A 20,939-nucleotide genomic window follows, 5' to 3' on the forward strand; every position below is an offset into this window, starting at 1 on the left:
TCTTGACCGAACAACCTAGGTCAATAAAGGATTTATTATATGGCTTTCAGGGAAATTTTTCTTGCGGGGCATGGCAGGTAGTCCCAAGCCGGCAAGATAGCTCCATCTTGCCCGCTTGGATAGCGCAGGATTTGATTCATCTTGCCTGCTCACGGAGCTAGCCGTATAATAAACATTGTTATTGACTGATAATATTATTACAATTACCACCAGTTACTGATTTCATCCATTGGACATACCAAGTAATATTGCACTTTCAAATACAGGCTCTGTATGCCAGAGGTTTTTTCCTGTGAAGTTTTAAAAGTGACCAGGCCTTTTTTATGCACAGGCTACCATTGTGCAGTTCCAGAAAATATCCATACTCCCCCCACAGAAGGGATTGGGATTTCCAGTGGGTGGAGGGGTTCTGTAAGACCAAACAATTTCAAGAAATGTATGACGCTTAATTGGAATTTCCAGAGGGGCTTGGGGGGGGGGGGGGATGTTATAAAAAGTCCCATCCGTGGGGCCGAGGTATTGATATTTTCTAGAACTACACATTCTTGGCTTTGGCACTCGAAGGGAAGAAAATTCACCTTGTGACACCCAAGGACCTTTGAACATCTTAGAGTGCAAATGTTGTAGTTTCTTGAGTAACTGTTTGCAAACTCTACTGATCGATAACTGACAAACAGTAACCAAGATGTCTCTTTAATGGCTGCATTTAAGCATTTTAAAGCAGAAGCATTTAATATTAACAGCTAAAAAATTACAATATTGTATCTATTGTTGGACATCTGTTAGCTTAACCCTTGTATTTCCAAGCTTGAAGTGGTTTTAAACTGTCCTTCCTGGCTTGCATACTAGATATATATTTTTTCTCTTTATTCTGTAAGAATTTGTGATATATAAATCATACAGTCAAATATAATTTCTACTTGGCAAAATTAACTGCTGTACTTGACAAAATGTTTATTATGTCACGGGAAAATTAGATTTTGATTACACTTGGGAATCACAAGGGGTTAAATTGCCAGATGCAGATCATGATAGCGTTTCCATCAGAAGAACCTTAGACCACTGTAGTGCGGTGGTTCCTCTATTAAAGGATCTAAGAATACTTCTGCTTAACTCTAGTAAAGATAACTGGTGACCTTATATGAGCAAGTTTTGGCTTAAATTTAGCGGAACCTGCAGACTGCAACTCCCTAAAGAAATTAAAGAAGTCTGCCTCTTAAATTTTTCGGAAGCCGTTTCCATGCTCCATTAAAAATTAAATAAAACTAAAATTTGCGTTTAAGCTAGTTCCGATAATTTTTTGCTTAGTAGTTAAATTTAGCGACAAGTTACACAAAATATTGCCAGTTGCATTAAGCACATAACAATCCAAATGCACATTCATCTCATATCACTGGGGAACATTTTCTTCGCAGGTCTATATCTGGGTATGATGTACAATTTTAGACTATTATTTGCCCTTGAATAAAAGAGATGATATCGCACGCACGTTTGATATAAATATTATATCACACCTGCTATTCGTATTTATTTGTCACCGATTGCCATTTTTATATCTTTTTTTTTAATTTAACGTGACAGTGTAATATAAGAAGGCACGTCTTAACTTGAAACGACCAGGTTAGCGTTGTATTTCAGTTTTCTAACTACGAATCAACTAGGAGTACTGAAAACCATTTCCGTCTTTCTATCGTGTTTTATAAAATACGTGAGATACCACGAGAGCTCTCATTGGTCGATAGGTGTGTTTAGATGAGAGTGTGTTAACACGGTTGTGACGTCTTAGATTAGCGCGTATTTTTTTGGGGGGTGGGGGGGGGGGTGAGGGAAGGTTGGGAGTATTCTCGAAAGTTATGCAAACCCTCGAATGCATCTCGGGTTTGCATAACTGTCGGATTCTCTAAACCCTGTCGTGTTTAGAAGAGGCTATGTAAACAAGGAAAAGTGTTCTATTGCTTAAATAAGAGAAGAATGAAATTTGGGAGAACGAGAAACATTGTGGTGACATGAGCTGTGGCTTTTTCGGGTGTTCCCAAATTTTCCCTAATGTTCTTATCATTTGATTGAAGTCCAAAGAACATGTTTTCTATTTAATTTTAGAAAACATCGCTGGAATAAGAAAGAAAATCACTCGTTCCATGGAGCTGTAGAACAACAACTTTAAGAGCGGTTTCCTGGTGTTTTCCAATTCTCATTTTGTCACTCCCTTTCCCAGAAAGGATTTTAGGCCATTACGGGCTACCCCGTCTCGGTGTAAAAATTTGTCAGGACTATCTTGACGGGATATATTTCCTATCTGCGCCAATGCACGACTTTCTCACTGAAAGGTCATTAAAATACTTATCGTAAATCCTTTTTTAAATTCTAAAACTTGTGCATGCGCTACAATTAATAACTATAACTACAGATACAAAAAACCTGACTTTTATCGTTGCTTGGGCGCTTCATCCGGACGTTTGAATAAAGATGTCTTCTAATGGTCTAAACATCGATTATATGGCATTTGTCACTAAATGCAAACGAGAAAATACTTGCTAATTGCAATTTTTAGATTTGCAGAAACGTCTTCAAGAAACAAAACCCTATATTAACTAATTATTTAACATTGGCGTTGAGATAAATATACAGACGCGTTACGTCATTAGTCCATTAAGATCATTTCTCCGGTGCAGCTGTCGGTGAGGTGAGGCCTCGAAGCATCACATGAGATGTTTATACTTCATTCATGTCTTCAGCGTCGTTAACTGAAATGAAATAAGTAAATGAAATAAGTAAAGTAAATATTAGAAAACCGATTCGAATGCAACGGAAAAATCTTCTACATAGATCGATATATCTGTTAGGAGCAATGCCAAACCGTTTAATTTAACGTCACCAATTTGACGTCACTTAATGTGGTTTGTCTTTTAATATTGTGTGTGTGATCACGGAGATGAGAGCCGTTTGGGACTTCTCCATGTGATGCTGTATGTTTTACCGAAATTATGGAGAAAGTTGCCAGAGGCCTTTCTTGCACGGTCCCGATTTAGGCCCATATATTATGATTTCTCGGTTTCACAGCCCTTTTCTTTGGCCTGTGGCTGACTACGCAAGACACGCGTGGTAATGTACCTCTGGTAGCCTGGCTATGACCACGTTATCGTCATGCTTCATTTACAGTACCCATCATGATGTTTTCCTATTATAACGCAAATTAAACACTTGATTTCTGATGAAGCAAACAACTTAAAATCGGGGGATTTCAATGAGATCAGTTCTTTCTGTAACGATTGATTTTCTCATGTGCTGTACATTTGAGGCATTGTGGTAAATAACACACTCGAATATGGGTTATGTAGGGCTTAAGTGAAAGAACAACGGATTCAAGTTGTTTTGAAACAATTAGTCAGAATACAGATTGAATGTTCCAAAGTAATAATATTACTTCGAACAAAGACCCTAATTTTGGCACAGATGCTTGCAGGCCAAGTTTCTCTGTTTTGCCCCCTTGGACACCAAATGGCTAATTTGCATTATAAAAGAAACATGGTGGTTACCGTGAACAAAGTGTATCACTCAAACCATAATCTCTTGGTCAAACGCAGAATTAATCTTCTGAATATACCGATGCCGAAATCGTTCAAAGGCCCACCATCAATGCACCATCAAAGTCGTTGGTGTAGTGATCAGGAGTCGGCAAATTGAAATACTAACCTCCAACATTTTTGAAGGCCTCCATCCATTCCTCTTCGTTTAACACGTGATCACCATCAATGTCCGATGAGACCATGAAGCCAAAGAGACATTCCTCGTGTGGAACGTGCAATAGCATTGCGTCAATTTCAGCTTTTTCAAGAATGCCATTTTCGTCGATGTCAATTTCATTAAACTGGAACTATAAGAAAGAGACATGATTTAGAGGTAGAGAAAGCAGTCAAAAAAGAATTACAGTCGAACTGGGCTCGAACGCGACTTAACCCTTACTTTAATTACTTATATTACATTCCCAACGAACAACCACATTTATCTTTCAGCGTGAGCTGAACTGAACTAATTGCCTTACTTACGGTATTACCGAGACTGCCACGTGCTGAATATGACATTCTGCTCATGCTGAGTACTGCAAATGTCTACATAGTACCATCTGAACTACAAAGTTCTTACGTTCCTTCATCTAGTTATTGATTATCATTCTTCACTTCTAACTTAACCGTCCGCGTTGTGACACCCGCTTGATGGACGGTTACCCTCTTATAACCACGTTGACTTTAGTTAAATTGCTCGCCTAATCCGTGTTATGAAAGGCAAGGTATTCGCAGTGAAAGTATTTAATTATCCATCCTGAACAAGGAAATTAGGTTAGGTGTAAGCTCTTGTTTGGGAGCTGTTCTCGTTCTGAAATACTTCGATTTTTATTCCGGTCTTTTTTCTGTAAGTATCGTATTAGCCGGAATATACTTTCATTCCGAGCGATTGCCCCCTTATATCGTAAACGAATTCACCACATACTCTAAAACCACCATGTAAGTGTTTCAGTGCCGAGTGATTACCTTTAAAACTGCTTCCTTTTCTAATGCCGTCCACCCAGTCAATCGTGTTTGCGTGACAGCAGCATTCAGGTCTACTGATGCAGGATCCTCACTTTCATCAGTTTCTTTGTTGATTAATGCCCATTCTTGGAAACGATCTGCGAACTGGAGAAGTTCATCTTCCAAGCATTCATCTGTCGGAACATGCGCCTCATCTGCCAGCTTTGATATCTGTTGGCCTTGTGCATAGTCTGTAGTGATCACACATTGAAACAAAAGAAAAATCACAATTTGAAAGGGATGGTAGAAGGATAAGAAATTTCCTACTCTTGCCTGACTATATACAGAAGGCGCCGGAGGGAACTCCCATAAAAAGTTGACCTGGATGTTCGTCGGGAATGGTGTTCCAAACCCCCAAAAGATACCGGAATCGTGCATTTTCACACCTGTGAGGTACCCATTCTTCTGCACGGTCGTTGTTATGCTATTATTATCCGGGCCAACACCCTAAAAAATTTGGAGTAAGCTCACTCGGATGTTGATCTCCAGAACTTTAAGACGGTCTCCCTCGTCTCCTTTTGCATGACCCCCCCCCCCCCTCCAGTATAGAAAGGCCAATTTTTGTCCGGATTCAATAACTACAGCGTTCCACTCATCAGGGAAAAGACACTGACTGCCCGTTGGCTATCGGTATACTGAAATTCGGATGTTTACCATTACCATTATTTGTGTCGAAACCTCAGTTAAGGCTTGTGCAAAGATCCAAGCAACAGCAGTGTGCCATGACGTATTCTCGGAAGCCGACAATTGGCCTCTCAAGTGCAAAGATATTGCTCGGCGCCATGCAACACACTCGTTTCGCGATGGCTCTGGTAGCAGTAACCTTGTTGTCGTCTTTGTAGTTTTTTTTCCAACAGACCCTGCTATTTTATATATGTAATATATCTTTAGTGACACATAGCTACGAGGTTTACTGCCGTCGTTTTGAGTGACATATTCACGTTTCTTCAGATACAGGAAATAAACTTCGTTTGTGGGGGGTGGGAAGTATTCACTTAAAAGAAAAGGACCCATACCTGCACATCGTCCTCGATGCTTAACAGCAACGTTGATTTGCATTTTGCAGGCGTGAAGATGAACCTTGCAAAGGTTTTCATAGTCCCCAAGATACACAGAACAATGGGGATCCACATCATCACTACACTCAGTCGGACAGGGGCACTCGGGTAAGACATCACCGTTTACGCGGCACATCGTGCCATTCTTGCACCTTTTTAGGTTGCACTTGTCTGTTGAAAAACAAAACAAAAATGACGGATTTACAAATTACGGAACCGACACCAGTCAACTGAATCGGAAACATTGCCACAAGCACGGTTTTAAATAATCCATTCAAATACTCAGAAGATTGCTTAGGATAACTGAAACATGGGTCTTTCTCTACGGTGTGTCTTGTATTTTTTAATTATTAATGACAATATTGTGGAGTGCTTACCTTCTCCTTCCTCTCTTCCTTTAACCTGTGAAGCATTACCATTCTCGATTCCATTACCATTATCAATCGCACTTGTGGGTTTTGTGGTGGAGATGTAATCAATAGCGTTTGGAGAGTCAGTAGTGGACACAACCTCAAAAGCGGTGGTCGTAGTCTGCACCAATGGTGTTGGCGTAAATCCAGTACTGCTGCTTTCTGTTGTTGTGGCATCTACTGAAGGTGATTTAGTTGTGGCATCTACTATAGGAGGCTGAGTTGTGGCATCAATCGAAGATGACTCGGACATAGCTTCTACTGACGGTGATACTGTTGTGGTATCCGCTAAAGGGGATTTCTTTGTTGTGGTTTGTTTCACTTGACTTCCTACATCTAAACTCTCGGAGGGACCTTCGGTACCAATGGCAATTGTGGGTGCAGTGGTTCTCAGCGATAAGGTAGACTTAAGCGATTCAGTCGTTGCATTGTTAGGTGAAACTACCGTAGCTTCTTCAGAAGGGGAAGCTGAGGTCACTTCTTCAGAAGGTGATTCTGTTGTTGTTTCTTCAGAAGGTGACGCTGTTGTTGCTTCTTCCGAAGGTGATTCTGTCGCTGTTTCTTCAGAGGGTGGTGCTGTTGTTGGTTCTTCAGAAGGAGGTTCTGTTGTCACTTGTACAGGAGGTGATACAGTTGTTATTACTCCAGAAGGCAATTCAGTCGTTACTTCTAAAGAGGGTGGTTCTGTCGTTGTTTCTTCAGAAGGCGACTTTGTAGTTATTTCTTCAGAGGGTGATTCTGTCGTTAGCTCTTCAGAAGGTGATTCTGTTGTTACTTCTTCAGAGGGTAATTCAGTCGTTGCTTCTTCAGAAGGTGATTCTGTCGTTAGTTCTTCAAAAGGTGATTCTGTTGTTACTTCTTCAGAAGGTGATTCAGTCGTTGCTTCTTCAAAGGGTGATTCTGTTGCTAGCTCTTCAGAAGGTGATTCTGTTGTTACTTCTTCAGAAGGTGATTCAGTCGTTGCTTCTTCAGAAGATGATTCTGTTGTTACTTCTTCAGATGCTGATTCTGTTGTTACTTCCTCAGAAGGTAATTGAGTCGTTGCTTCTTCAGAGGGTGATTCAGTCGTTGCTTCTTCAGAAGATGATTCTGTTGTTGCTTCTTCAGATGCTGATTCTGTTGTTACTTCCTCAGAAGGTAATTGAGTCGTTGCTTCTTCAGAGGGTGATTCAGTCGTTGCTTCTTCAGAAGGTGATTCAGTCGATGCTTCTTCAGAAGGTGATTCAGTCGTTGCTTCTTCAGAAGGTGATTCAGTCGTTGCTTTTTCAGGGGATGATTCTGTTGTTACTTTTGTAGAAGGTACATCAGTCGTTACTTCTTCAGGTGATTCAGTCGTTGCTTCTTCAGAAGGCGATTCTGTTGTTACTTCTTCAGAAGGTGATTCAGTCGTTGCTTCTTCAGATGCTGATTCTGTTGTTACTTCTTCCGAAAGTGATTCAGTCGTTACTTCTTCAAGGGGTGATTCTGTTGTTACTTCTGAAGAGAGTGATTCAGTCGTTGCTTCTTCAGAGGGTGATTCTGTTGTTACTTCTTCAGAAGGCGATTCAGTCGCTACCTCTTCAGAAGGCGATTGTGTTGTTACTTTTTGAGAAGGTGATTCTGTTGTTGCCTCTTTAGAGGGTGATTCTGTTGTTACTTCTACAGAAGGTGTATCAGTCGTAGCTTCTTCAAAGGGTGATTCTGTTGTTGCTTCCTTAGAGGGTGATTCTGTTGTTATTTTGGCAGAAGGTTTATCGGTCGTTACTTCTTCAAAAAATGATTCAGTCGTTACTTCTCCAGGGGGTGATTCTGTTGTTACTTCTGTAGAAGGTACATCAGTTGTTACTTTTTCAGGTGATTCAGTCGTTGCTTCTTCAGAAGGCGATTCTGTTGTTACTTCTTCAGAAGGTGATTCTGTCGTTGTTTCTTCAGAGGGTGATGCTGTTGTTGGTTTTTCAGAAGGAGATTCTGTTGTCACTTCTACAGGAGGTGATACAGATGTTACTACTTCAGAAGGCAATTCAGTCGTTACTTCTTCAGAGGGTGATTCTGTTGTTTCTTCAGCAGGCGACTTTGTCGTTCCTTCTTCAGAGGGTGATTCTGTCTTTCCTTCATCAGAAGGAGATTCCGTTGTTACCTCTTCAGAGAGAGATTCTGTTCTTAGCCCTTCAGAGGGTGATTCTGTTGTTACTTCTTCAGAAGGTAATTCAGCCGTTGCTTCTTCAGAAGGCGATTCTGTTGTTAGCTCTTCAGAAGGTGATTCTGTTGTTGCTTCTTCAGAAGGTGATTCAGTCGCTGCTTCTTCAGAAGGTGATTCAGTCGTTGCTTCTTCAGGAGGTGATTCTGTTGTTACTTCTGTAGAAGGTAAATCAGTCGTTACTTCTTTAGGTGATTCAGTCGTTGCGTCTTCAGAAGGCGATTCTGTTGTTACTTCCTCAGAAGGTGATTCAGTGGTTGCTTCTTGAGAAGGTGATTCTGTCGTTAGCTCTTCAGAAGGTGATTCAGTCGTTGCTTCTTCAGAAGGTGATCCTGTTGTTGCTTCTTCAGATGCTGATTCTGTTGTTACTTCCTCAGAAGGTAATTCAGTCGTTGCTTTTTCAGAGGGTGATTCTGTTGTTACTTCTTCAGAAGATGATTCAGTCGTTGCTTCTTCAGAGGTTGATTGAGTCGTTACTTCTTCAGAAGGTGATTCGGTTGTTGCTTCTTCAGAAGGTGATTCAGTCGTTGCTCTTTCAGGGGGTGATTCTGTTGTTACTTCTGTAGAAGGTAAATCGGTCGTTACTTCTTCAGGTGATTCAGTCGTTGCTTCTTCAGAAGGCGATTCTGTTGTTACTTCCTCATAAGGTGATTCAGTGGTTGCTTCTTCAGAAGGTGATTGTGTTGTTAGCTCTTCAGGAGGTGATTCTGTTGTTACTTCTTCAGAAGGTGATTCAGTCGTTGCTTCCTCAGAAGGTGATTCTGTTGTTACTTCCTCATAAGGTAATTCAGTCGTTGCTTTTTCAGAGGGTGATTCTGTTGTTACTTCTTCAGAAGATGATTGAGTCGTTGCTTCATCAGAAGGTGATTCATTCGTTGCTTTTTCAGGGGATGATTCTGTTGTTACTTCTCTAGAAGGTAAAACAGTCGTTACTTTTTCAGGTGATTCAGACGTTGCTTCTTGAGAAGGCGATTCTGTTGGTACTTCTTCAGAAGGTGATTCAGTCGTTGCTTCTTCAGAAGGTGATTGTGTTGTTAGCTCTTCAGAAGGTGATTCTGCTTTTACTTCTTCAGAAGGTGACTCAGTCGTTGCTTCTTTAAAGGGCGATTCTGTTGTTAGCTCTTCAGAAGGTGATTCTGTTGTTACTTCTTCAGAAGGTGATTCAGTCGTTACTCCAGAAGGTGATTCTGTTATTACTTCTTTAGATGCTGATTCTGTTGTTACTTCCTCAGAAGGTAATTCAGTCGTTGCTTCTTCAAAGGGTGATTCTGTTGTTTCTTCTTCAGAAGGTGATTCAGTCGTTGCTTCTTCAGAGGGTAATTCAGTCGTTGCTTCCTCAGAAGGTGATTCAGTTGTTGCTTCTTCAGAAGGTGGTTCTGTTGTTATTTCTTCGGAAGGAGATTCTGTTTTTACTTCTTCAGAAGGCGATTCTTTTGTTGCTTTTTCAGAAGGCGATTCTGTTGTTACTTCAGAAGGCGATTCGCTCGTCACTTCTTCGGGTGATTCTGTTGTTACTTCTTTAGAAGGTGGTTCTGTTGTCAAGTCTTTAGAAGGTGATTCAGTCGTTACTTCTTCAGAAGGTGATTCTGTTGTTACTTCTTCGGAAGGTGATTCAGTCGTTACTTCTTCAGAAGGTGATTCTGTTGTTATGTCTTCAGAGAGTGATTCAGTCGTTACTTGTTCAGTAGGTGATTCAGTTGTTACTTCTTCAGAAAGTGATTCTGTTAGTACGTCTTCAGAAGGCGATTCAGTCGTTCCTTCTTCAGAAGGCGAAACAGTCGTTGCTTCTTCAGACGGTGACACTGTTGTTGCTTTTACAGAAGGTGATTCAGTTGTTACCTCGTCGGAAGATGATTTAGTCGTTTCCTCTTCAGAAGGCGATTCTGTTGTTGCATCTTCAGAAGGCGATTCTGTTGTTACTTCGTCAGAAGGCGATTCACTCGTTACTTCTTCAGGCGATTCTGTTGTTGCTTCTTCAAAAGGCAATTCTGTTGTTACTTCAGAAGGCGATTCGCTCGTTAGTTTTTCAGGTGATTCTGTTGTTACTTCTTTAGGTGATTCTGTTGCTACTTCTTCAGAAGGTGATTCTGTTGTTACTTCTTTAAAAGGCGATTCACTCGTTACTTCTTCAGGCGATTCTGTTGTTACGTCTTGAGAAGGCAATTCTGTTGTTGCTTCTTCAGAAGGCGATTCTGTGTTTACGTGTTCAGAAGGCGATTCTGTTGTTGCTTCTTCAGAAGGCGATTCTGTTGTTACTTCTTCAGAAGGCGATTCGCTCGTTACTTCTTCAGGTGATTCTGTTGTTGCTTCTTCGGAAGGTGGTTCTGTTATTTCTTCGGAAGGAGATTTTGTTGTTACTTTTTCAGAAGGCGATTCTGTTGTTGCTTTTTCAGAAGGCGATTCTGTTGTTACTTCTTCAGAAGGCGATTCGCTCGTCACTTCTTCAGGCAATTCTGTTGTTACCTCTACTTCAGGTGATTTTGTTGTTTCTTCTTCAGAAGGTGATTCTGTTGTTATGTCTTCAGAAGGTGATTCAGTCGTTACTTCTTCAGAAGGTGATTCTGTTGTTACTTCTTCGGAAGGGGATTCAGTCGTTACTTCTTCAGAAGGTGAATCTGTGGTTATGTCTTCAGAAGGGGATTCAGTCGTTACTTCTTCAGAAGGTGAATCTGTGGTTATGTCTTCAGAAGGTGATTCAGTCGTTACTTGTTCAGTAGGTGATTCAGTTGTTTCTTCAGAGGGTGAATCTGTTAGTGCGTCTTCAGAAGGCGATTCAGTCGTGGCTTCTTCAGAAGGCGAAACAGTTGTTGCTTCTTCAGACGGTGACGCTGTTGTTGCTTCTACAGAAGGTGATACACTCGTTACCTCGTTAGAAGATGATTTAGTCGTTACCTCTTCAGAAGGTGATGCTGTTGTTGCATCTTCAGAAGGCGATTCTATTGTTACTTCTTCAGAAGGCGATTCACTCGTTACTTCTTTAGAAGGAGATTCTGTTGTTACCTCTTCAGAAGGCGATTCTGTTGTTGCTTTTTCAGAAGGTGATTCTGTTGTTCCTTCTGCAGAAGGTGATTCAGTCTTTGCGTCTTCAGACAGCGATTCTGCTGTTGCCTTTTGAGAAGGTGACTCTGTAATTGCTTCTTTAGAAGGTGATTCAGTCGTTACTTCTTCAGAAGGAGATTCTGTTGTTACGTCTTCAGAAGGTGACTCTGTTGGTTCTTCAGAATTTGTTTCTGTTGTTACATCTTCAGAAGGTGATTCAGTCGTTGCTTCTTCAGAAGGCGATTCTGTTGTTGCTTTAGAAAGTGATTTTGTTGTTGCTTCCTCAGAAGGTGATTCTGTTGTTACTTCTTCAGGAGTTGATTTTGTTGTTGTTTCTTCAGATGCTGATTCTGTTGTTACTTCTTCAATAGTTGATGCTGTTGTTGCTTCTTCAGAAGCTGATTCTGTTGTTGCTTTTTCAGAAGATGATTCAGTTTTTGCTTCTTCAGAAGGCGATTCTGTTGTTGCTTCTTGAGGCAATTCAGTTGATACTTCGTCAGAGGGCGATTCTGGTGTTACCTCTTCCGAGGGCGATTCTGTTGTTGCTTCTTCAGAAGGCGATTCTGTGTTTACGTCTTCAGAAGGCGATTCTGTTGTTGCTTCTTTAGAAGGCGATTCTGTTGTTACCTCTTTAGAAGGCGATTCTGTTGTTACGTCTTCAGAAGGCGATTCTGTTGTTGCATCTTCAGGCGATTCTGTTTTTACCTCTTTAGAAGGCAATTCTGTTGTTACGTCTTCAGAAGGCGATTCTGTTGTTGCTTCTTGATAAGGCGATTCTGTTGTTACCTCTTCAGAAGGCGATTCGGTTGTTGCCTCTTCAGAAGGCGATTCTGTTGTTACCTCTTCCGAAGGCGATTCTGTTGTTACGTCTTGAGAAGGCAATTCTGTTGTTGCTTCTTCAGAAGGCGATTCTGTGTTTACGTGTTCAGAAGGCGATTCTGTTGTTGCTTCGCTAGAAGGCGATTCTGTTGTTACCTCTTTAGAAGGCGATTCTGTTGTTACGTCTTCAGAAGGCGATTCTGTTGTTGCTTCTTGAGATGGCGATTCTGTTGTTACCTCTTTAGAAGGTGATTCTTTTGTTGCTTCTTCAAAAGGCGATTCTGTTGTTGCTTCTTGAGAAGGCGATTCTGTTGTTACCTCTTCAGAAGGTGATTCTTTTGTTGCTTCTTCAGAAGGCAATTCTGTTGTTACCTGTCCAGAGGGCGATTGTGGTGTTATTTCTTTAGAAGGTGATTTTGTCGTTGCTTCTTTAGAAGGCGACTCTGTTGTTTTTTTTTCTGAAGGCGATGCTGTTGTTGCTTCTTCAGAAGGTGTTTGTGTTGTTGGTTCTTTTGAAGGTGATTCTGTGATTTCTTCTTTAGAAGGTGATTGTGTTGTTGCTTTTTCAGATGGCTTTTCAGTTGTTGCTTTCTCAGAAGGCGACTCAGTGGTTGGTTCTTCAGACGCTGATTGTTTTGTCGTTCTCAATGGCGGTTCATTAGTTAAACTAGGAGTTGTCGGCTCTACGTCTATGATATCTATTATATCATCGTCGGTGCCTGGCGTAGTTGGGTCTACGTTATTTTCCACGTTGTCAAAAATGTCATCTGTGACTTTTTGAGCTAGTTTCGGTGGTGGTGTCTCACTCTCTACACTGGTTCCTATCGGTGTGGGAAGTAGGTTGTCCTTTTCGTTTGTTTTGTTGACGGGTGCTGAAGTAATGATCTGAATGCCTAACCCACTTGCTTCATCTTCAGCTGGAGAGTAGCCAACTAACATCCCCTCTGTGTATCAAAATGATCCAAGATTAGAAACTAAACTAAGAAACGTACCGAGAAACATTGTCCCGATCACCCTTCTGGGGATAGCAAAATCGTATGACAGTTTGGAGTTACTGGCGGAATAGCCTCAACCGACAAAGGCCTTAAGGTGGCTCAAAACGGTTCACAGCACATTTCAACAAGGTATGTACAGCTCGAAACCCCAGGTACGGAATCTTTTTAAAATTTGCCAAAAGTTGCACCTTATCCTGCTTATTAAAATTCGATACCAAAAGAAGGTGTCACTGTGCCGTTTTTGAAATACATAGAGATGACATGAAGGGTGTCTTTTAGCAGGTCATGCTGTTGCTACAGTATGGTAACCCATTGTGTCACGAAAATGAAACCAACATTTTCGCCAATGATTGGACAGTTTTTAGATACCATGATTGTAGCATCAACTGATAGAGAGTGGTAATGATGACTGATCAAAAATCAACGTCTTGGAATGTGCTGGAAACTCTTTTGAGCTACCTTAAGATCTCGTGTTTGGCATTCTGTCGTAAAATGACAACACCATTGAATTCACTCAAGTTGACGGCTAATTCTCGAGACTCTTTTAAGTCTTTATTATATGGCTTGTGTTTGTAGCCAATATAACGCGCGCTCTGATTGGCTTATTGGCTTGGCATTATTCTCCCGTAATAACCACAGGCCAATTACAGGCCTGCAAAAGCAAAGCAAAAAGCCGTATAATAACAACTTATTAACCTCAAACTTTCGGTCTTTACGGGAAAATCTCAAACCTCGGCCTCGTCGTATTGGCCTCGGAAGGTTTCGGTTTGAGATTTTCCTTCAAACACGTCACTCTCTTTTAAAACGTGGTTATTGTTATAAAATAGCATAAAACTAAGCGCGCTGACTGGTTTAAAATCGCGTTTCTATTAAACAATTAGATTACGAGCTCGAGATTAATATCGCGTGAATAACGCATAGAAATTGAGAGCGAGTAATCTAATTGTTTTAGTATAAATCTACTAGTCGTTCAAAACTTTATCTAAATCCTCTTCACAAACACTTCGAAAACGCCAGGAAACGGCCGTCATTTTTATAACAAGGGCACAATGTTACGCTACGTAGCCAGTCAGAGAACGGCATTCGTGATAGAACCAACGCTAGCAGATTTATACTGTTTTACTAAGGGCCCGTCCACACGTATCCGGATATTTTTGAATCCGCAACTTTTTCTCTCCGGATACGGCTTCCGTCCACACGTATCCGACGAATTCGGCAGCGAATCCGGATATTTTTTAGTCCGCTCTCCAGAGTGGAAAAATTAAATCCGCAACGAATCCGATAACGTGTGGACGGCGAATCCGGATATTTTCGAATCCGATGACGTAGCAAAATCGTGTCCAGTCTCTTACCGAACAATAAACCAATATGGCGGCACAACGTGTAGGCCTAGTTTCTCTAGAGTGAATCTGGATACCATCGGATGCGTGTGGACAGGCGAATTCGATTTGAATACGCTACGCGTGGACGGGGAAATTTTTGAATCCGGAACGAAAAAGTTGCGGATTCAAGAATATCCGGATACGTGTGGACGGGCCTAAAACTCGATAGAAACACGGAACTAACACGGGCTGTTGACGTAATGATGGCGCGAGCAAAGAGAATATCCACTTTGATGATCAAAGTAAACAAATTGTTTTCCTGTTCTCCGTATTTCTATCGAGTTATAGAAACACTCGTGGAAGTTTGGAAGAACTCTAAAAAGCTTTGGAAACACTCGCCTGTCGGCTCGTGTTCCCACAGCATTTCTCGTTCTCCCAAACTTCCACTCGTGTTTCTATTAAGGTCATTCCTCACATTTGCATTGCGCATCCTTACTGCGCATAATTTATGGCGTCATTAGCGCGCGCTCGTGCACGCGCATATTGAAAACATGACGGATTTGCCGTGATATTGAGCTTTTTCAGTTGAAAAATGGCTCTAGCTCACCAACGAGCATGGGCACCCCAATTTTTTTTCCAGTCATTGTAATCAACTAATCATAAGCTTCGCATGAGGAAAGACTGATCTAATTTCTATTGCTGAAAATTGAATAAATAAGAAAAGTAGCAGATACACTGTGGTCTTTTCTATTTTGCAGTCGGTAACCACGTCAAGAAATTTGGTTCAAATTTTTAATCAAGGATTTAGCTTTCTGTCTGAATCAAACTTAAAATGTTTATTTGTGTCCGACACAATGTATTGACTGTAGTTTAATGCGTTTTGTTATGAGTCTGGGCTCACAAAGATTTTACAATTACTGGGAATGCGTTTTTATAATAAGCACTAAATAATGCCAAAATGGGGCATTTTCAATGCCGCACTGCTCCTTAATGAGCATGGGCACCCCTCTTTTTTATTTCAAAATTGAAGTTATCATATGACAAATATTCAGTGGACAAAGTTTGGACAAAAATCTATTGTCACTTTTATTTCAGAGGAATTACCTTAAACAATTAGATTATGAGCTCGAGATTTCTAACGCGTGAATCACGCATAGAAATCGAGAGCGAATAATCAAATAGTTTAAGAATAAATCTACGTTCAAAACTTTATCTAAATCCTCTTCACAGACACTTCGAAAACGCCAAGAAGCGGTCGTCAATTTTGTTAACAAGGGCACGCTACTCACTATCTGTCACACAATAGATAGTGAGTAGCGTAGCCAATCAGAGAACGGCGTTCGTGATAGAACACTAGTAGATTTATTTATCGATAGAAAGAGGGTACATGTATACGTTTTCTATTTCATAAATAATACACGAACAGGCTATAAACCTACAATTTTAAGCCAATTTCCATTTTAAGGACAACACAGTTACAATGGCGTTTTTATGCAAATGCTGCAATCTGATTGGGCGAGCCAACACACACTATTGTTCACGATTTGGTGTTCACGGTCTTGTGAGTTGCACAGTAAAATCTGTCTTGAGGATTTTAATCTCATTTTGCATGAATGTCAAATCAGAGCCAATGTCTATTTCAAGCAATTCCTGGGGTGCCATACGGGCAGATTTTGATATCTAAATCGGGGGGGGGGGTACTCCCTTTTAGCCATTTTGATCATTAATAGGGTCTGATTTTTGCACTCTAGTCTTAAATTGGGCATTTTTCTTTCAGAAGAAGCTACTTCGACAATACCGATCAACAGAAGCCCTTCACAATGCCTTAACATCGGTCTGAACTAGGAAACTAAGTATAAGGCAAGTCTCAAACAGGGTATTGATTTAGGGTCAGGTCATAAAGAGGGTATTGAAAATCGGCGATTTTGGTCATAAATATGGTAAGCCTTTTGGGAGGCGGGCCGCCCACCCCCAGAGTACCTCCCAGCGGATCTAAATGAACAAAGTTTCTTACCGTTATAGACAGGTTCCAGTTCCACTGGATATAAATCGTCCTCTGCCCTAAATTCCTGTTCCCTTGGAACGGCTCTTCCCTCCTGTCATGAGGAATAGAGAGTACATGTGTTAAAGTATATAATGAGGTAAATGGGTAATGCAGTGGGGGAGGGGGGGGGGGGGCGGTAATGTAATGATCTAAACTGATGGATCGGAGGAGCTCATGTATAGAGCTGCACTCGTGGTACTTAACAGTTATGCTTGTTTGTTGATAATGGACTTCAGTGTTGCTGTCAGACCTTCCTTATGTTCTTATGGGCCTCGCGTTTCCGAATATTTTTATGTCAACAATCAATCTTACTAATACATATTTTCCCAAAGATGGCGCTATCTTTCCCGCTCGGGATGACCCGCTGTGTCCCGCAAGAAAATAGTATTATTTTTCTTATATAATAAATATTTTATTGATCAAGCTTGTTCAGTCAAGATGGCTGGATATTGGCCTCGTTCTTTTTTTTGCGTGTTTATGGACCTCCATTCCTTTTTGATCCATAAACACGCAAAAAAAATGAGCAAGGCCAATATCCAGCCATCTTGACCTCACGCTTGTCACGAATATCGTTCATTATACCAAGGAGAGGTTCGTTAAATCGAGGTTCCACTGCACTAGTATAGCTGCTTGCGGTAGTTCGACCACACAATGGTATGGACGAAGTTCACAAAAACGCGCGAAAGATCTTTCTGGTGCCCAGTCTACGCGAGTAATGACGAAAGAACTATTTTTGCCGCCTTCCACTTCTTTCCATGCGGCGTGTTGTATTTATGACATAGTGGGTTCGATTTTTATTCACCCAGAACGTGAAGTAAAAGCTGTTTTTGCAACATCGCTTGAAATTATTTCGTTTTCGACGTTAATTAACTTTACACCACAAGGAAATTGTTTTTAGGTGTTCAATGTTTTGTTTAGTGACGCGAATGGAACATACTCTTTAATTCAGCAATAGATCACAAGTTTTTATGGTTTACAGGCTGATAAACCACGCGGGATGTTGGAAGAACACTCGAAGAATTCGTAAATCACAAGCCACAGGCGAGTGATTTACGAATTCTTCGAGTGTTCTCCCAACATTCCAAGTGGTTTATCATGCCTGTAAACCATAGAAACTTGTGGTCTATTACTTTTGTATCATAATTCAGAAGACATGCGAAATTTCCATGAGTTTACAGGCACAAAAAACCTTAGCTGATTGACCAATCAGAGTGGGCGCATTCATTTAATTATTATACAATTAGAAAGATTAAGCAATTTAATGCATTGATCACTGACGCTGCAAATCCGTTAATTAAGATTCCGACCGGGGTGTTTAGCGCTTTACTGTTGACAGAAATAGAAATACATCTCACCTCTAGTTTATGAAGAGTAAATTTGTCACAGTTTGCGGTTCAAAACAAATATTCTGGTATCGCTCAAACCGTGGATTATCGCAAGCTGCGGACAACTGAAGGAATTCTCGAAGTATTTTGATGCGTTTGAACGAAATCTGTTCGAGACAATTCCATAGATGGTCGAAACTATTTTAATTGATCCACCTCAAATCAACATTGACCAGATGAATAGACACCTTGCAGTGAGACAGAAAGAAAGAATGCGAGCGAAAATTCGCTTAAAAATCGATTGCGGTTTAAGCGCACAATCCAAAATGCATAAAATGTCTATCACATAGCACTCGTGTTCTTTTTAACGAATTTTCGGTTCAAGATAAGCCTTCCTCTCGAGAAAGATGTTTTTTATTCGAAAAGAAGAAAATAACTTCTCAATGCGTTTGACATACCGGAAGAGGTTGTGACACTTCACTTTCCAGTTTTAAAAGATGGCAGTTTTCTCACAATAGTGCGGACAGCTGTCCGGCGCGGCCACTGCGACAAGTTTTCTTTTTTTTCTTTCACAAGTAGTCACGTTTATCTCTCATTGCACGTTCACCGTGCGCTGTTTGAAAGTTTGTAAGACGCACGCGAGGACGTTCAAAGAAAACCGCGCGCTAAATTATGATTTTTGGCTAAAAAAAATAGGCGGCCACAGGCAGTCTCGCATAGGTACAGATTCTATAGCTGTCACGTGCGCCAAATGCAAGGATTTCGAAAGGGTTCTACAGTTTCGGAAGCTTTGATAGACAAAAAAAATTCATCATTGTTTTCATTGTGAAAACGATTTTCTCAGGTTAGAAGGCACACCGGAAAGAATCTTCCAGGACGATGTTTTCCTATTCATAGTAGATTGAACTTTCTCAAGTCTATTTTTTCCGCCAGCTTAGCCTGTCTAAGATCTTATTACGTAAAGTCTTTTGTCCTAAAATGAGCGCCGAATAAAAAAGCCGCAGTCCAACTGGGCAGTAATGTAGGCGTTGCTTTATTTCAGCCACCGGCAAAGAACGCGATTTCCGGTGGGGAAAACCTGTCTTGTGAAAGGCTTTCACAATTTTGGCATTTCTTCGTTTTGGTCCGTTTTGATCGCGGACGTGAGAACTTGAAACATTTTCGTCTGCCTCACTGTCTCGAATACCCATTTTTCATTATCAATTGTAAATACTTTTTTAAAGGATCCGGTGTGGATATTATCAACGCAAGATTTCTCTCATCAAGGGCACATGTATTTCAGGCACTGAAAAGAACACATCGAGATCTAAAGTGCTTTTTTCACACATCTAACGCTATTCAAACGTCAGAACGGGAGAGTTCAGAAATTTCATCCGTGAACTAGTCGAATTTTACACCGGAACAGCTCAAGCATGTTTTCTGCTTTCAGAAAATAGCGGTCTCTTTGTGAGCTCCTGTCTGGCGCGTTATTACGAAAACACTACATCGGAAAGCCACCTATTCCATTCCCTTCAAATGTAAACAAACCGCGTAGAGGTTCCTATTTGTTCAACATAGATTAATCGCCCCAGTCAATCTCTATTTTAAGAACATAAGTTACTTTCAGTTTAATACTTTGAATTCGAAGTATTCCAGTATCGCGAAGATTAATTCTCGTCGCGCGCCGGCGGCAGACAGTTCCACGTGCTCGTCACGGGCCTCTCGGATATCCAATGGAATTTCGCTTGTCTAACGAGAGGAAAACTCGGCTACCTCGATTGAGATATCGGCGCAAAGCCTTCAGCTGGGATTTCCTCACTAGTTATGCTGCTAATAAACTATTTGCACCGTTGTAATCTTGCAAGGTTCCAAAACAAGCTAGGGGCTGTTACTTTTCAATCCGTAATTATCCTCATATAAACTAGTATCTAAAGGAAAGATCTATAGCCTATTAAAACGGCTAATAAAAAACACATTGGAGAGTCCTGCACAAGTGTGACATAATGCGCTTTTGAACCGTTTTTCTGCGAATACTTGCAGCGTAATACGCAGTCTTTGAGTCGTTTCTCGTCGCAAATGAAGGACTGCCTCACACGCATGTTGCAATGAAATTATTGCAAGCGTTGAAACCTAAGCGCTACTACAGAGTGTTTGGAAACTTACCGCATCCATTACCAGTAACACGAAGACAGCACCCAACCAGATTCCACTCTTGAGGATTGCACTAAACGCCATGATCGACTCGAACACTGTAGACAAAACACCTTCAAACTCGAGCCACTTTCAATCGATGGCCGATCTTGAAAGTCTCACTGTGCGTCAGCGAGCAATCCTGCGGATATTACAGATGTTAATACGTTACTAGGTGCGATAACTGGCGTCACCGCGCGTTGTGTGTACAGCGGAAATTGTAGTCAGCTACGCCTCTAAAACATAATATTTATAGCGTAATTGTCTGCCAGGCTAGGGTGCAGTGTTATTGTTTGAAAAAAAGGCTTGATTGTGTCTGGCGCGCAAAAGCACTGAGCGGGACTAAGTGTATAAAGTAGCAGCCTGCTTAGTTTTTGAAAAAACCAAAAACCCCTAACGCAAACTTATACTCCAGACGTACTTTGTTCGAATGTTCCAAATGCCAGCGGATCGCACCAAATGTCAAAGCAAATCAAGCTGGTGCGCTGGTATAGTTTATAAACATATATAACATAGCGGAATCCAAGATTTGGACTCCGATATCTACAGCGAGGGGTATGCTTTCTATTGATAAAAAAACATCGCGATAAATGGCCGACATAAAGGTCAAGCGAGGGATAGTAAGTATGACAGTCGGAGGCCAACCATTTCCGTTTTAGCTGACAAACGAATGACGAGCTGGGAGATTTACCAGTGTAGTAGTCTTCTATCCACGAGAAGTCCTCTTTCGCTAATATGGTCCCGCTCGACTCGGACTAAACGAAAGAAGGACTTCTCGTAATCTAGCTGGGAGAAAGCTCTTTTAACAAACTGGAAAATACTCCTCGAATTTCGGAGACTCGTGTGTCGCGAATTTGATCTGTATTTTGAACATGATTGTAGCTGTAGTTTGTGCTTGACCGAATACGTACGTACAGCAATGTGGCCCCATCGAATACAAGATATTTGTAAAACTTTCAGGGTGACACAACAGACGTTAACCTTTTAGTAACCAGTGTTGAGAGCTATATAAAA

At 41.0% G+C, this 20,939-nt stretch overlaps 1 protein-coding gene across 2 annotated transcripts in view; it reads right to left on the reverse strand.

Annotated features, from left to right (window-relative positions):
* Nucleotides 1-2,320: 2,320 nt before the first annotated feature.
* LOC145498734 (uncharacterized) overlaps nucleotides 2,321-20,939 on the reverse strand; it is a 28,709-nt gene continuing 10,090 nt past the window's right edge. For both annotated transcript variants that reach the window (XM_081478662.1, XM_081478661.1), the window contains exons 2-8: nucleotides 19,899-20,067; nucleotides 16,402-16,483; nucleotides 6,004-13,014; nucleotides 5,585-5,797; nucleotides 4,530-4,759; nucleotides 3,694-3,874; nucleotides 2,321-2,744 (exon numbers count right to left, since the gene is read on the reverse strand). In XM_081478662.1, coding sequence (XP_081334788.1) covers nucleotides 2,713-2,744; nucleotides 3,694-3,874; nucleotides 4,530-4,759; nucleotides 5,585-5,797; nucleotides 6,004-13,014; nucleotides 16,402-16,483; nucleotides 19,899-19,970 — 7,821 coding nt within the window. In that variant the 5' untranslated portion in view covers nucleotides 19,971-20,067 and the 3' untranslated portion in view covers nucleotides 2,321-2,712. The remainder of the gene's footprint in view (nucleotides 2,745-3,693; nucleotides 3,875-4,529; nucleotides 4,760-5,584; nucleotides 5,798-6,003; nucleotides 13,015-16,401; nucleotides 16,484-19,898; nucleotides 20,068-20,939) is intronic.

This window comes from Orbicella franksi, chromosome 9 (genome assembly GCF_964199315.1).
Source record: "Orbicella franksi chromosome 9, jaOrbFran1.1, whole genome shotgun sequence".
Lineage (NCBI taxonomy): Eukaryota > Metazoa > Cnidaria > Anthozoa > Scleractinia > Merulinidae > Orbicella > Orbicella franksi.